Source organism: Archocentrus centrarchus, chromosome 6 (genome assembly GCF_007364275.1).
Source record: "Archocentrus centrarchus isolate MPI-CPG fArcCen1 chromosome 6, fArcCen1, whole genome shotgun sequence".
Lineage (NCBI taxonomy): Eukaryota > Metazoa > Chordata > Actinopteri > Cichliformes > Cichlidae > Archocentrus > Archocentrus centrarchus.
In genome coordinates, this window is record NC_044351.1 from 32,599,728 (window position 1) to 32,616,468 (window position 16,741).

The 16,741-nt window shown below is 43.5% G+C and overlaps 1 protein-coding gene across 1 annotated transcript; it reads right to left on the reverse strand.

Annotated features, from left to right (window-relative positions):
• Positions 1–339: 339 nt before the first annotated feature.
• slc7a5 (solute carrier family 7 member 5) lies at positions 340–15,756 on the reverse strand. Its single transcript, XM_030730856.1, has 10 exons — positions 14,984–15,756; positions 13,168–13,293; positions 6,803–6,908; positions 6,453–6,497; positions 6,213–6,336; positions 4,085–4,188; positions 3,840–3,936; positions 3,278–3,427; positions 1,491–1,668; positions 340–721 (listed from the first exon to the last, which is right to left on the reverse strand). The coding sequence occupies exons 1-10, from the start codon at positions 15,564–15,566 to the stop codon at positions 666–668; spliced, it is 1,569 nt and encodes a 522-aa protein (XP_030586716.1). The 5' UTR covers positions 15,567–15,756; the 3' UTR covers positions 340–665.
• Between the last annotated feature and the right edge of the window lie 985 nt (positions 15,757–16,741).

Genomic DNA, 16,741 nt, shown 5'->3' on the forward strand with positions numbered 1-16,741 from the left:
TTGCATCATTGCCAGTGCAAACAACAGCTGCGGTCATCTTCATCTGCCGCATCAAGGCACCACTTCCTAAATACAACAGGTTTCTGGAGACAGCAAATATTACATATTCATAGAACTAGTGAAATAAAGCCTGGAGTGGTGGCCTAGGGGAGAAGAAGAGGGTTTGTCACTGAGAGGACCCTGGTTCAAATCCTTGGGCTGGCATCACTGTGGGTCCCTGAGCAAGCCCACCCCCCCAGGTTGCTCCCCGGGCGCCCTTTGGCTGCCCCCTGCTCCATGCTGTGCTGTGTGTACTACATACTCCATGTGTGTGATGGGTTAAATGCAGAGAATGAATTTCACTGCATGTAAATGTATGTGACAAATAAAAGCTCTTTCTTCTTCTTCTTCTAAAAAAAAAAAACAGTTCTTGTTAAAAAACAAAAAACAAAACAACAACAATGCATAAGAAACACTAAAACAGTCAAATAATCCCACATTATCAGTAACATAAACAAAAGAAACAGTTGATGACTCAACAGCTTCAGACGTCTTCATATGATGTGTGTGTGTGTGCGTGTGTGTCATAGAGAAACAGAGAGTGAAAAGGGTCAATGATATCTTAGCCCAGAGGTCACTGTTATTGCAATCTGATCGGCCGCTGGCTGGAGTAATGGCGACTCCTTTTAGGACTCCTGAGGCACAACCTCCATCACCTTCTGACACAGGACTGTGCTCGAGTCTGCAAAACACACACCGGACACTGTTAGCCATCACGTAGCTTAAGTTTCCACCCAAACAGAAGTCAGATACAAGGACTGGACCCCAAGTCTCGCATCCCATCATTTTTCTGTTCTGGAAGGACATCTCAATGCTCTTACCTTTGCTCAGAAGAGCTATGAGTGAGGAAAACATAAGCTCACCACTAAAAGGCTTTAACAGGGCCCTCTTTCAGGAAGCAGGTTTAACAAACTGAGTCTAACCTTGAACCCTGAAATGATTAACTCTGAACAGGGAAAACTGAGTCCTCGGTTCCAGAACAGCGGAGCTCACATGGAGTTAGGCATGTGATCATCACTGGAGTTTGAATACCGGTATTCACCATGACAACAGGTAAATGAAGAGCAAAGCTCACATTTTAATGAAGTGAAGCTGAACTATGGAAGTCCATCAATGTACACCAGATCATAAATCTGAAGTCCTACCAAATTTTAAGTTGATAAGACATACCTCACATACGGACCTAAGATACTAATCGGCAGAAGAACAGAGGGCAATACAAAAACATGTGAAAAAGCCAAACTTGAAGAAAACATTTTTATTTTATTTTTATTAAACCTAGCATTAAAACTTTGTTATTATTTTATATTTTCATGGGTAAAAACTCAACTGACGGGTTTATTTTAATGCACAAATTAAAACTACATGTAAAAACTGGTGGAAGAAAATGTTCCAAGTAACAGATTCAGAGACTTTTTAGTCTTTTTAGGAGAGACGCGTGTTTTACTTACGGATTCCACTGAGCAGCCACTTGGGTTTGTTCTGCCACCACACACCGATAAAGTAGACCGGCAGTCCGGTGGCGATGATCCCGAAGCCAATGGCACATTCTTTTGGAGTCTTCCAGAAGGAGACGATGATTAGGAAGAGGCAGGCTAGCACGAAGCTCACTGGTAGCAGGATGTTCACCTGGAGGGAGAGGTACAACAACTCTTAACTGAGAAATAAAGTCATTGGGAAACTGTTTACTGAGAAACAATGCAGCTGTAAGGCACATCTTCCTGTTTCATTTTGCCAGCCCTCTGTTTCATGTGTTGTGTTTAGTTTTGCTTACCTGGTCTCGTTAGTCTCATTCTGTTCACCTGAGTTTCCTGGTATTTCCACTCCACCCTCGTTACCCTTTGTGTATTGTCCATGTCCCCTCCTGCTCTTTGCTGTGTCCCCACCCTCTAGTGGCTCCCCACCCTCTAGTGGTTGTGCGTCTTGCCTGAGGCATCTTGTTTTTTTTGGCTTTACTACTTTTAGGAGAAATTACCTATTTGCTCTGGAACCAAGTATTCAAGTCAAATCAAGTTCATGTACATCTTCTGAGTCCTGCATTGGGGTCCACACTCTGCCTGCCATACAGCCTGTTTCATTGACAGTCTATGCACAGAACCTACAGCCATCTTTTATATACAGTCTCTGTGATACCCCAATAGACAAATTGGTCCATGAAGACAAAACAGTTTCCCAATTAGGTATACTAGATAAACTCAGATAACCACTGTGTGCCCGCAAAATGGGGCCTGAAAGAGCAAGCGGTAGAATCTTTAAATGTGCACAGCCATAGAAAACTGCAGACACAGATGGCGAATGAGGATATCTTCTGTGTTTATATCCCCAAATACAAACTGCTGCAGCGAGTGTGACTGTGCTATCAGGTGCACAAAAAGCAGATTACTTTTGGCTTCACACATATTTTTGTATAATTCCTGCACAGAACTTGGCAATCCCTGTAGCCAGGTTCACCAATCTAACAGAAAGTAAAAATGTTATTGCAGAGGCCTCCAGATACTTTTGACCATGTAGATTCAAGGTGAACGGATGCTGTCAATAGCCTCGCTGTTCCTGAAGCACAATGCAGTCTCTGACAAAAAGGACTCATTAATATATCTGTGTGATTCTCTAATACCCATCAGTTGAACTGGAGGAATGTGACAGGCAAAGAAAGGAGAAGGAAAAAGAGTGGGAGAGTGAGGTCAGCAGAGACAGTGCTGCCACTGTCCCCACCACTCGCTCTCACACAGGGCCGGACCAATACATCCATTTCCCTCTTTTGCTTCGCTGCCTCTGACCAACATGAAACGCAGTCCCAGCAGGAGAATCAGAGTGCATGCGCATTCACGCACACGCACCTAGGACCACATGACGGCCCTAACTGTGAAACCTTTCAACTGAGAATGTATTATTTTACTCAAAGACACAGATTCAAGTCCCCACAACACAGACAATAAAAGTGCACACACGTAACTACCCAGCCAGCCTCAGCACCAGCTGACTAGCATCCAGCTTCCCTTCTCTCCTTTAATCTGTGATCACTCTCTCTGAATGGATCTTTGTCTGTCGCCTGAGACAATGAAGAAACATTTCCTGTTGCCAAAGCTAACTTGAGTGGGAGTCAATGATGGCAAAGACCAAGAGAAGATCTAACGTCCACTCTGACTGCCTGACTGGCTATTTCTCCCTATTATCATCCAGTTTTTGTTTTGTTTTTTTTAAAACAGCTGTTCCTGAGACTGCGTGGAGGCTGACTCACCTTGATTGGCCGCTCCATCTCGGGTTTCTTATAGCGGAGCCACATCATTCCTACGATTGCCATGGCAATGCAGAGCCAGTTGAAGAAGCTGAAGAAGTTTATCACGGAGAAGATGTCATTGGAGAAGGCGTAGAGCAGCGTCATCAAACACTGGACAGAAGGCGAGAGAGCAAGAGGCAGATTACCTCTCTGATTCAGCCATAGCTGCACAGCAGCATCCTGCAAAGTCTGGATAACTGCCTCCATCTTTGATGCTAAGTATGAGATTTTCTGGTTGCAATACTAGAATAAAGTTCTGTTTAATAGCAACAACTCATTAAAGTTTGAGTGAGTAGGTTGACAAGTTAGTTGGTATAGTTTGAATCCCAAAATAGATACTTTTGATAAAAAAGATTACTGTTACTTAATATCATAACCCATCATGTAGTGGAGTGGAGTGGAGTGAAGTGAAGTGGGACCTCACATATCAAAATACTTAAAAGAAAATGTGGACAATTTTTTTAGCTAATAGTTTAGAAGATGCTTTCTAGTGTGTAGCAAATCAGAAAATAAGAAAACATACAGTGAATATAAGTGAGGGGAGTGGGGTCAGTAGAGTGGGGTGGATCATTGACAGCAGACTGGGCAGGTGACCCTCCCGAGAACCCACAAAGAATAACCTGAGACAGATGGAAAAACATGGATACGTGATTAATCATTGTGGGGAAAAAATGAAAAGGCTCTGGGTATTTTTGCAGGTGTGAATTCTTCTTTTTCTAATCCTCACTCTTAACATTTGTTAATTATGTGTGTTTGTGTGAGTGTTACCTGGATGATGTGAACAGTGAGCCGTTGACTGATCCGAAGCAGGACAGGCCGACAAACACCGGGATGATCCATGCCATGGGACCCAGGTAGCAGTTACCAAAATCCTGCAGGCAACACGCACGTAGGAATTTGTGGCAAAGTTTAGCGAGGACTTGCATTCAGCATTCAGAAGTATTCATATATTTTACCTGTTATGCATTTCTGTCTGATATACAGTATTTGAGTCTTGAGCAAATTTTTTTTATTTCTTTAAAAAAAATTACAAGAAGGTCTGGCTCCTCAGAAGCAAAATACGTCTACAGTGTAACCTACATAAGTGACCAGCGACTAGCGGTGGGCGGCTCGATGCAAATATTGATAATATCGATACCAACGTTGGTATTGATATTGCTCAATACCAGTGTAATGAGATCGATACTTTAGCTTCAGTTTCTCTCCTGTAGGCAGTGCTGCAGTTTCATCAAAGATGTGAGCTGACTGTTTAAGTGCTGCTCCTGTCACAGCACAGAGCAGGTACACTTTGCTTCTCCTCTCCCCGCAGTGTTTTGACGTTATACATCACCTGACATGTAACATATTTTCCTAGCGGTCTCAAACTCCCGGCTCGCAGGCCACTTCCAGCCCCCCCCCCTACTTCCGGCCCACGATTTGATGTCAAAAATATAAGACAATTTAGCCCTTTAAGTTACTTTTTTGACATTTTGCTTTCCTCTCCAATTAAGGGGGATTAGCGAAATGTCAAAAAAGCAACTTAAAGAGCCAACCTGTCTTATATTTTTGACATCAAATCATGGGCTGGAAGTAGGGGGCGGGGCCGGAAGCGTAAATGTTGTGTACAGCTTGTTTATTTAAGAAAAAAATTAGTAAATGAAGGGATATTATTTTATTACATTTTATATTATACTTTCTGAACACTCTACCTGAAAAAAACATTTTAATTTGTTCTTGAGTGATCATTTTGTATACTTTATTTAAGAAAAAAATCCAGACATCAATGTATGGGGAAAATTGTTTTGTTACTGTTCTAATGTTTCAGAACAAGAACTTTTATTTTGATAAAGTATTTTCTATTTACCTATAAACTTTGCCCAATTCTGTCCTGGGTTTTAACTAATTAGTGATCCAAAGGGAAAAAAAAAAAAAAAAAAAAAAAAAAAATCACACTTCAACTTCATGAAAACTCTTCATAATTATTAAAAAGTATTGATATCGGCATCGGTATCGGCGATACTGGCCTTGTCTTTACTTGGTATTGGATCGATACCAAATCTTGTAGTATCGTACACCACTACCAGCGACCTTGCCAATTACCAGACCTCCTGAGAAATGTAACTATGTGTCGGTGCAACGTAGTCCACAGCAATCATGATTGGCCAATTCAGCACCATCGTCTCCTCCCATGTATTTCCGGCTACTTTTATGTTTTAGTTTTTTTTAATTTATCAGCGAGAGAACAACAATCATCATCTCAATATGAGTAATAATAATCATAGCATCAATAAGGACTCACAGATATCAGCAAATTCAATTTCTATTCAATGAACAAAGAAGTAGAAAAACTAGAAGGACAAATATGTTCACACCCGAAAAAAAAAAAAAAAAACAGACCCAGGAGAGAAAAAAGAGCCCTGTCATCTTATTTGTTTCTGTCGGCCGCACCGCAGGTAAAACACCAGGACACGACCGCAAGGTAATAAACACGGATTTGTGGCACGGTGGTGTCTGCACCATCCACAACACAACCAATCTGTTCAACCAGCTGAAGCTCAAACTCAGCAGCCCTGCCAGTGTAACCAGTATAACTAGTATTTGTTGTGTCGGCTTGAATAATTCTGACTTAGTCTGAAGCTGAGCATGTTTTCTGTTTGCTCTGTATTCAGCCGGCCAGACTGAAATCAGGTGCGTAGGATTAGGCGGTGGAGATGTCCCTACCAATATTTGCTCTGTGGGTGTAATCAGCACCGCACCCCAATTCATCACTATTTTTGCCTTATATACTGCATTGCCCTTTTATGTCTGCACACAATTCAATAAGTTGCTGCACCTATTTCCCATTTTCCTAGCAAAATCTAAAGAAAGGAGTGGTGGCTCAAGACTTTTGCACAGTACAGTAGCTCAAAGCACTCACCACAGCCACAGCCTCTGAGTTGAGCATCTGATCGGGCGAGAGCGTGGTGAAGTAAGCCAAGTTGGTGAGAACGTACACTACTGTCACTATGGGCAGGGAGATGATGATGGCTCGAGGAAGGTTTCTGAGGAAGACGCACAAACAACAGCAGCCTGATTACAACACAGATCACAACTTTGGACTTTAACCCACTCCACAAGAATGTCAAACAGTTTAAAATCTTAATGGTGGTCAACTCACTTGTAAGGTTCAATCATCTCCTCTGTAACGAAATTCAAATAGTTCCTGGAAACAGAAGAGGCAGCAATCAGGTGTTGAACTGTAACAAAGCAATGAAGATGTACCACATCTTCATTTGCCTAATATGAATTATAACAAAGAAAAAAACATTAATAAGGACTGTATTATAAAAAGCAGGGTTAGTTCAATATTATTTGTAATGAGCAGTTCGTGGAATCTTATAAGATGATTTGTTCCTGACAAAAGTTTGACCCATTTCCTGCCTCCAAGCACCAGGTTTAACATTTGAATGGAAGGAATCCAGATACAGAGTAACCTGATCACACAGCTAAGTCGATGTGAGAACTCACCAGCCGCCGTAGGCAAACAGACCGCTGTAGAGCGCCAGGCCGATGCTGCCGAACTCGTATTTGGACCCCTTGAAGGAGTTTTCTGGAAGAAGTCCATCTGTACCACCTGGAGAAGACAAAAAGATTAGGATTTTTTTTTTTTTTTAAATGCCCCAATCCCCTGTCTGCAGTATTGGTCTGGGGCAGGTTTACCAGCCATTCTGACACAACACATATAACAATGAGCAGTAAATGCACAAGCCAAAGGAAGGAGGAAGACTAATATTCTGCTTAAATCCGTCCCACTATCGGATCAGTGGAGAACTCCAGAATTGCCGGAGTTAAGACTGAGACAGTCAATAGGTGACCCAGACTGTGACGAGGCTCTGCGGGTCAACCTGAGGCTCACGCAACCCATAAAGAGACGGAGCTAAAGGACGAGGGAGAGGGGCAGATAAAAGACTGTAGTTAAAGGATGGTTCCACTTTATTTCAGCCTGCTGTTCTTTCTAATTTATGTGGCTATTATAACATATACTGTATAATTTTTACACAAATCATTTTATATGTGCATTTTTAGCTACTGAGATGCTAATGCTGACACGATGTAACTTGGGGCAGCATTCGTATTTCTCTTTAATTCCTCAGCCGGATTTCCCACATTCTGACTGCCTCTTTTCCCTGACCTTCGGGTTTTCTGCTGGTTGGAGGGGGATCCGTGTCCACATTCCTGCTCTCCATGACATGCACGCGCATTCTCAGACATGGCGACGGTTGCTAAACCAACAGCCCCCTGGCAGTGTTGGTACTGGGAGGGTTAGCCCCGAGCCAATTCGCAGCGTGGGAAACGCCCGATTACTGTGCAGCCTGGTCTGACAGAGGTCTGCTCGGCCTGTGATGAGACAGGAAGTGACCGTGTCGCTCCACCTGATCAGTTCTGCTAACTAAGCACTTTTACTCCAGTAGAAGTTTGAGATGTGATTTAGAGGGTATAATAACATTTAACAGCTGCTTATGCATTCATAACTCAGCAATGTTAATATTACATGGCATGGCAACACTGACATATGTATATCCTGGTTTGCTGCCAATGTTTCTGTACCTTTACTGTATTTTTATGTATTTATAGTGGACCTGTTATGTTTTTCTTTTATTTTCTGTCATATACTACTGTTCCAGAGGTGGATGGTCATAGTAGCCCCTTAACTGGCAAGGGCCCGGTGACGGGCCGTTTGTAGTCCCTTTTATATGGCAGGCTAGACCCTCCCATTTTTATTGACACGTCATTCGGCCAATCATGTAACTGGCTGCACCAAATCACCTGACAAAGCTACGTGACGCCCTCTGAGTATTATTGGCTCTGGGAAACCCATTTCTTAACATGATTGGCCGAATGAGGTGTCAGTCAAAATGGGCGGGTCTAGCCTGCCATATAAATGCACTTCATTCGGCCCGCGGACCAGACGCAGCCGATTAATAGGCTATGAAATGGGTTGTTCAGAGCCAATAATAACCAGAGGGTGTTATGTAGTTGTTTCAGGTGATTTTATTTGCTGCCAGTTAAGGGGTTAAACATGGCAAAGTTTCACAAACATGACACCTGCTGTTCTTGTTCTCTTCAGGAGGGGCAGCCAATCAGAAGAAAATTGGCTTAAAGGGAGTGTTGCTCTAAAGGGCGAGGACCTAAATCAGTGAAACACCCAGTTTGTTCGTAACCTTTATGGCTTTTTATGATGGTGAAGTCTGACTCATCACAGCTCCTTTTATTCTTCTCTTCTGTGATATTTGGTTTTTACATGAAAAAAAAAAAGACATGGCATTTGATGATGAGCTCTGATATTTAAAAAAACAAAACTATCTTTAAGAGGGAAACCAAATCGAAGCACATTTGTGTTGGATCATATCATTCAGGCGAAAGGATTAACAGCAACCAAGCAGGCCTCTTTTCATAGCTAGATGATGTATTTTATTTCAGCTGATAACGCTCAGACCTCCTACTTTCAGGTGAAAGCTTTGAATCTTTGGGCGACCTCTTGTTACCTTCCACCACACCGGTCTGGACCCACTGACCTGCCATCAGCTGGTCACATGATATGGGTACCAGGCAGTGAAAGTGACACACAGTGAAAATTAAATATGCATGAGCGATAACGAACACACACACACACACACACACAACACACGGCTGATAACTTGCCAGCAACGGCTGAATGAACTCAGTTCCTGCCTCTGGTTTATTTGGCTGCTTGGATCTGGGCACAAAGTATTAACTGGATTTCACCTCAGTAGTATAAAATATTTTGGGGAAAAAATGTTTCCTTTTATTTATGCAAAGTTAAATGAAAAGATTAACACCACTCATGTCATACCCATTTCTTAAAGTTCCTATTATTAAAGACATGATGGGTCTGTGACACACGGAGCAGTTAATGGGAAAGGTAACACATGGATTAGCCATGCTGTTGGGAATGACATGGAATGAAGTATTCCCATGGGTATTTGTGTAGTGGGAGGTAACCACCTCTGAATCAGACACTGTAAACAGGCTTTCTAGCAAACACACCTTTCATTTACGGACACCTCGGGGCAGGGAGAGCTGTGCTGGTATGTGAACGATCTGCCGCTTCACCGTATCCGCCATGGATTTGTACAAGAGGTCAGGAAATGCTGGTGCATGAGTGTAACTTTGGGTGTGAGCGCCTGTATTGAATATCTCCTTTTACAATCAAGTAGGTGAAGATGATGACAGAGAGAACCTGTTGCCTCAGATAGCAGGTCAACCGTCTCTCCAAACAGCGTGGGCGTCTGTCAGACTGAGAAAGCGGGACTTAATTGGAGCTAATCAGATTGAACTGCTCTCTAATCTGACACTCCAGCAGGCCTCATGAACAGGCCTCGTGCATAAGGCTTCAGAAGGCGTGGTTTAATCATTCCCATGCAGTCACTAAACGCTTCAATAAAGCTAGAAATACTCGGAGTTGTTGAATCTGAAGGTGCTTTCGAGGTGCACTCAACCAGTCATGAGCCAGGGAGAGCTTTGTTGATATAATCGCAGGCACATGCCTAGTCTTTGTACAAGTCTGCTTTCTGTGAGGCGTCCCAGGTAAACGGTTATTAGAAGCTGAGTGACGATTAAAGATTTAAGAACAGCATCAGAGTGGATCCCAAACCAGAAGTGACACTTAGGAAAAGGCCTATAATAACAAATGAGCAGAATTATTCTAAATGTTAAACTTAATCAAACCAAAACAGCTACAAGGCAGGTGAAGCTGGCACTGAGCTTACAGGGATCAGGAAAGGCGGGAAAAAATAAACTCCCGGTTCTATTAAGGAAAGATGAAGTTTACAGCTCCTTTCAGAAGTATTAATGGGAATATTGTAAGTAACTGAGGTCATTCATTTAAAAAGAAGATTGGAATGTTTTCAACAAATTATTATTTGTCTTAAATTTTATTGTGAAAGCTGCCAAAGGTACATAGGTCAGAGGATGCTTCCTGCAGCTGCTCATATTACAGCGTTTGTTCCAATATGGAATTCCCCAAAGTTAAAAGGCAGCACTGCCACAAGGCTTCATCGGAGCACAGTCACTGGGCCAAATCAGGTTTGCTGACATGGGTACAACAGATAGCAGTAATTTATATTTTTGTCAATTTTTATTGAAAGTTTTGTGTCAGTGCTACCTTTTTACCTTTGGATAATCAATATTGGATCGATACTGTGTGATTTAACGAGCACTGCACAGTGTGTTAGTTTACAAAGATACTGGTTTAAACCTGCACCGCAATCTTTAGATAAGCCGGTGACCCACAAATCCATCTGACCATCAGCTCTGATTAACGCATTCACTCACTCGCATCTGTAATATTTACTAAAGTGCTTGTTTGACAAGGACACGCTCCACACATGTCGCACCAGGTACAGCTAAAGCACTTAAATTTGAGCTCTGCATTGATTCTAATCAACCACCAGTCAGGTGATGCGAGACCTATGACCTCTGACCTGTACACAAACAGACAGTCTGTCATTTTACCAATAAGTCCGTGTGTGTCTGTGTCTCCAGTGGCTGTGGGTGCACCTCTCAGCTCCAGCCAAACTTGTTAAAACCGATTCCAGTTTGGTTCTGATTAATTAATATAAGATGATTCTTTAAAACGGTTTCACGCTCAATTAAAAATTGCTTGTGTATTTAAACAGAACACATTACCAGATGCACTTTCTGCATGCAGCTGTCAAAGTTCTGCACCAACAATTTAGCAGCAGCAGCAGCAACTATTAAGGGATCTTAACACATACAGTGTCCTTAAGAGGGAAGTAAAACCAAAGAGCAGCTGCAGCAGTTCCAGGTAAACTGACACTTCCGCAAAAAAAATGATGAATTTCAAAAGGCAGAGTCAGTGTAAGGTGTTCGGTCAAAGGGTAAGTGTTTCTATGAGTTCTTATGGAGAGAACACCCAGGTTATGATTGTGTGTACCTCACCTAAGCCATGTGAGTTACATAGTTTTCTTTCAAACGCATCTCTCATTAAACAGCAGATTATGTTGTAGCTGAGCAAAAAAAAAAAAAAAAAGAAGGCGATGGCCAAAACAGACCCTGCAATCATTCTCCTTATACTCAGTCGCACCAGCTCATCCACATTCAGCACACAGGCTTGTTGACTTCCCTTTTATTGGATTTCCTTTCTGACCGTTTCTGTCCAGCAGAGCTACTCTGATCTAATGCTAATGATCTAATGCACCCCCGTTTTCTATTTTCCTCCGTCTCTCTCAGAGGAATACGACGGCCGACGTTTCACTGCTGGGAGGAAGAGAGTCGGCCGGGAGAGAGCGCGGTTGGGCTTTAGGAGCCAGCACGGGCAGCAGAGGGAGTAAACTCTTTTAACTCACTGGAAGGGAAGCAGAAGGGTCTCATGCCACCTTTGATATGCAGGCATGCACACCACTATGACACGCTATGTAACTTCCAGTCAGTCTTGGCCGAGAGTGGCACAACCCTCCTCTAACCCTCACTTCCTGTCTGATTCAAACCACGTTAGATTATAGCGAGCAGGGCACATGTTCCTGCTTGTTCAAAGAGACTGCCTAAGCATGAGTGTGACTCAGACTTTTATCTGTTTATGAGTACACGCCCAAATATGTCCTACATGAGAGCCATTATGTGGTTTCTCTGTCCTATATTTACACACCACCGTATCCTTTTAGTTTGTAATCAGAAGCTCGACTCCAAGAAGCCACATTTCTACAAATCACACGTGTGAGGATTAACTCGAGATGGGAACGCGGCAGTTTGATTAGATACAGTGAAAGAGAAGCAAGCGAGAAGGATGAAAGATTTATGTCTTGGCCATCATGACTTTCTTTATAACACGATTATCTTCAGTCACAGCCAGTTTGCCAGTTTTCATTTTAGACTGACTCTGAGGAAATGTGCGCACGAGATGAGACAAAAAAATAGAAATCAGTCCTTCAGATCTTTTTGTGAGGTAGACACAGATCCATTAAGTTAAATAATCCAATTTAAGTATTTCCCCATCAAAATGAGATTATCTGCTTATGTAAGAGGTGATGCTGAGCACGCGCCAGCAGGCGAGCTACTATCTGAATGGAATACACAGCTGGAGTAAATGCAGCCACTTCCCGTTTCGGGTCACGTGACACACAAACTGCTCCGTCAGCTTCCTGAAGGAAGCACTGAATCGACTGCTGTGGCTAGGATGTGAACTCAACATGTAAATGTTTTCTGTCATCTAAATTAATCTTTCACTGTGGCAGTTTCACTTTACGTTGAGCTGGTGTGTAAACCCCAAAGATTTTTTTACAGCTCTTAAAGGAGACCTATGATGCTTTTAATTATTCTCTGTCACACTGTCGCAATGGTGTATGCTCGTATTAAACATGGATAATGTTTCAAATTATGAAGTTAGTGTATGTGTAAGTAATACCCGTGAGCCAGAGAGTTTTTTCTACTAATGTCAATGAGAGCGGATACCCCTAATATGGTCACCTGGGACTGCGGGTATTAAAGCCACACCCACCTGATGTTCAAACCTGGCTTAAGGTGATGGAAAAGGGAGGAAAAACTATGTGACTCATATAGAGCATGAACTGAGGGGCCTGAATTTATGTTTTGAACTATGAATCATGGAGTTGGGAACAATAATGGTCCCCTTTAAAGACACTATGGCAATTTTTAACCTGCACCTGCCCAAACAGGACGGTAGTCAGCGTGTGTGTGTATTTGCATATTTGTGCGCATGCAGTCATAGTTGTGCTGACTACCTTAGCCAGACTTCAACATGTCGGTCATTTGCATTTTAATTCATGGAGGATTTGTAAAGGATCTGCAAAAGGAGGGGGGGGGGGGTGCATTTGTGTGCTTGTGCGTGATACCTTGCCCAATCTTGACAAAACCGATGATTATGATGAGCGCGAGAGCGAGAAGCTTGGCTGCAGCGAAGAAGTCCTGCACCCTGGTGGCCGCCTTCACACTGTAGCAGTTCACAAAGGTTAACAACACTGCAAGAGAAGGAGAGACAGAGAATTAAAACCTCCTCACACTATCTGACTCAAATCCCACAAATCTTAGAGGTATGTTATGTATATTAGAGCTGCTGTACAACTTTACCCTTTTAACCTGTTTTCCCCTCTTCCACCTTTGGGACCTAACACTGAGTGTCTGTGGGTGTGGGTTTCATTTGCATTCACTTCTCTCTACACAATATGAGCTTGATGCAAATTCACAGGAGCGGCAAATTCTTGAGAGAATAAAATCTTTTCTGCTGCTCACATCTGTCTTTTAAATACCCATGTACAGAGCTGGTGACCACCCTCTCCTGCACACACACACACACACACACACGCACTCACAGAGTTGCTGAAGTGGTCCTTTAACCCCCATTAAAAGTGATTAACAAAAGGAGCAAGTCTGCTCAAAGCACCTAAATCAGGTCAGAGCCACAACAGAAAGATGAGACGGCACAATGAGGCTCTGTGTTGGAGGGACCAGGACAAAGGAGAGGGAGGCCGAATACAGTACAAGGCTAGACACACTTTGGCATCCAAACCTACTAACACACACTAATGGCCAATTACTTGTGCATGTAGAGTACATGTGTATTCACAAACTGAAGGGCGCAGACACACACTAATCTGAATTATACAAAGTCCTCCAAACATGAGTCAAACAGAACAATACCAGCGACCCTGACCACCCCGCCACCTACATCACAGGCACGCACACACACACACACACACACACACACACACACACACACACACACACACACACACACACACAACTGAGCCTCTTGGTGCAGGGTTTTATCATGTGGTCTCAGTCAGGATTTAGCCTTCGGTGAACCTCGAGATTATGCACCAAGCTGAGTTACGAACTGGTACCACACACACACACACACACACACACACACACACACACACACACACACACACACACACACATAAACATATGGCACATTTCTAATCTCATGTTCAGGCAGAGATGAAGTGTGTGAGCAGAAAAGTGGCGGGACAGGTGATAAAACAGGTCATAATCCTTTTAAGACTCAAAGAAAAAAAGGGTGTAAAACAGCCCAATACATATTTTATTTTTATCACTGTATTCAACTATCATTAATTCGTGGCTTTTTAATTATCATAGACATGCAACAAATTACTGATGATAAATTACATTTTTTAAAATAATTAAACGAGTGATGTTTATTTTTGCTTGCATTCAGTAAAACCTGTTCATTTTAATTATGCCATTTTTTTTAAACCTGTCTTACTGGTCAAGTCACAGAAAAATGTATTATAAATATTAGGATTTATTGCAAAGCAAATAAATAAATATGTCTATAAAATATAAATTACTTTTAAAAGTCATGTAACCCTGTGCGCATCCTTCTCCATCCCCGCAGCTGATGTAATAACGCGGCATTTTTTTTCCAGCGCGGAAGCGGATTCGCGCGCGTGCGCGTTGACAGTATCACACGTGCTCCATAGGATAACCCTTTGTGTCTCGCGTGTGTGACCCAAGTCGGTTAGTATCTGTCGAGATACCCACGCTGCACAGGTGTTTTTATATTAACGTACAGAAAGTGCACCTACAACCGTCTGCATACACACACACGCACGCACACGCACACTACACTTGAAGTTGCATCATCTCGGCCGGTGGCCGGTGTTTCAGCCCGGTTCGGATACTTACGGATGCAGAGGCAAGCCACTAGTTTGGCCCCGTTCTCCGGCACCGGGCACACGGGGAACAGGGGTTTCAGGAGGTAGGTGGCGAAAACGTAGGCGACGATGTACTGGGAGGACGGCCGGATGATAAGCAACTCGATCCAGAGTTTCAGGAATGCCAGCAGGGAGCCGTACACTTCCAAGATGTAGGCATAGTCCCCGCCGGACTTAGTGATGGTGGTCCCCAGCTCCGCGTAGCAGAGAGCGCCCACTGTGGAGAAGATCCCGCACACCGTCCACACTATGAGGGACAGACCCACAGAGCCAGCCTCCCTCACTACGCCGGTCGGTGTGACGAAGATGCCGGAGCCGATGATGGTGCCCACGATGATGGCCACGCCGTTCACCAGAGTGATGGTTCTCTTCAGGACTACCCCTTCCTCCGCTCCGTCTCCCACAGCGCCGTTCTTGGGGCTCTTGAAGTCGCTTTCTCCATCCTGACCGTAGCCACCGCTGTCACTGCCCGGGGACAGCATCCTCTCGGTGACCTGCCTCTCTTCTTCTCTGTCAACCGACGAATTAGAGTTTCTCTTCTTGACCCCTGACATCTCTGGTTCCTTGTTCTTTCTGCCTCACACAGCTTCCCGTATTGCGGACTCTTGTCCCTCTGTCGCCGGTCTGATGTTCCCCTCACTGTCCGCTGAGAGGTCTGATGCTCAGGCCGGCCTCAGCCACGAGGACTCCACGGAGTGTCTGTTGGTGAGAGTCAGATCAGCGTGTTCTCCACTCTGGCTGTATAAAGGAACCGTAAATTACGACGATCCTCTTACGTCAGGGCCGCCCCCTCACGCCCTGTAGCTGTCTCCGCCCTCTAGCGGCTGAGATCGGTTACTACTCCCGCCCCCGAATCCCTCAGCACCCGCGGCTTCGACGGGCCAGATCACGGAGAGATCATGAGACATTCCCCCTGCGCAAGTGTCCTGCAGGGAAGCAACACAACCGAGCTAAAGGGGACACAAAACAATGGCAAACCATGCTGTGTTTCCAGTCTTTCTGTTCCTTAGCTGTTGTTTTATCTTTGTTCTCAATGGTTTTTCATTTATTCATGTTCATTTTGCAGCTTTTCGTCTCTGAGCATTTTAATTGTATTTTTGGTTTAGTTTTATTTACATTTTTTTTATCTCTTTGTGGACATTATTTTCTTTTAGTTGTTGATGCGAATCTTTTGCATCTGTTGCAGCCTTTTTTTTTTTTTTTAACATCGGGTGCATTTACTTATCAGTGATTTTGCCTTGATTTGTATCTACTCGTGTTCAGTTTTCATCTATTTTGGGTGGTTCTGAGTGTCGGTGTAATCGTCTTACCTCAGACACTAGTCCTCTTATGTCTCATTGCTGGCCTTTTGCACCTCATAGCTGTCATTTTGTGTGTGTTTGCACAGGATTTCAGTTTTGCTGAAGACACCACTTCTATTCAGCTGTGATGCTGTTCTGCCACATGTGCTCAGAGTTATAAATTACCCCAAGCATCTTTTTTTATGTTGGTCATTTTGGACAGCTTATTTGAGGGGGAGTGGTGGCCTAGGGGAGAAGAAGAGGGTTCATCACTGAGAGGACCCTGGTTCAAATTCTTAGGCTGGCATCACTGTAGGTCCCCGAGCAAGGGCCCCCACCCCACCAGGTTGCTGCGCCGTGTGTGTGCTACACACTCCATGTGTGATGGGTTAAATGCAGAGACTGAATTTCACTATATGTATGGGACAAATAAAGCTCTTTATTTGCCA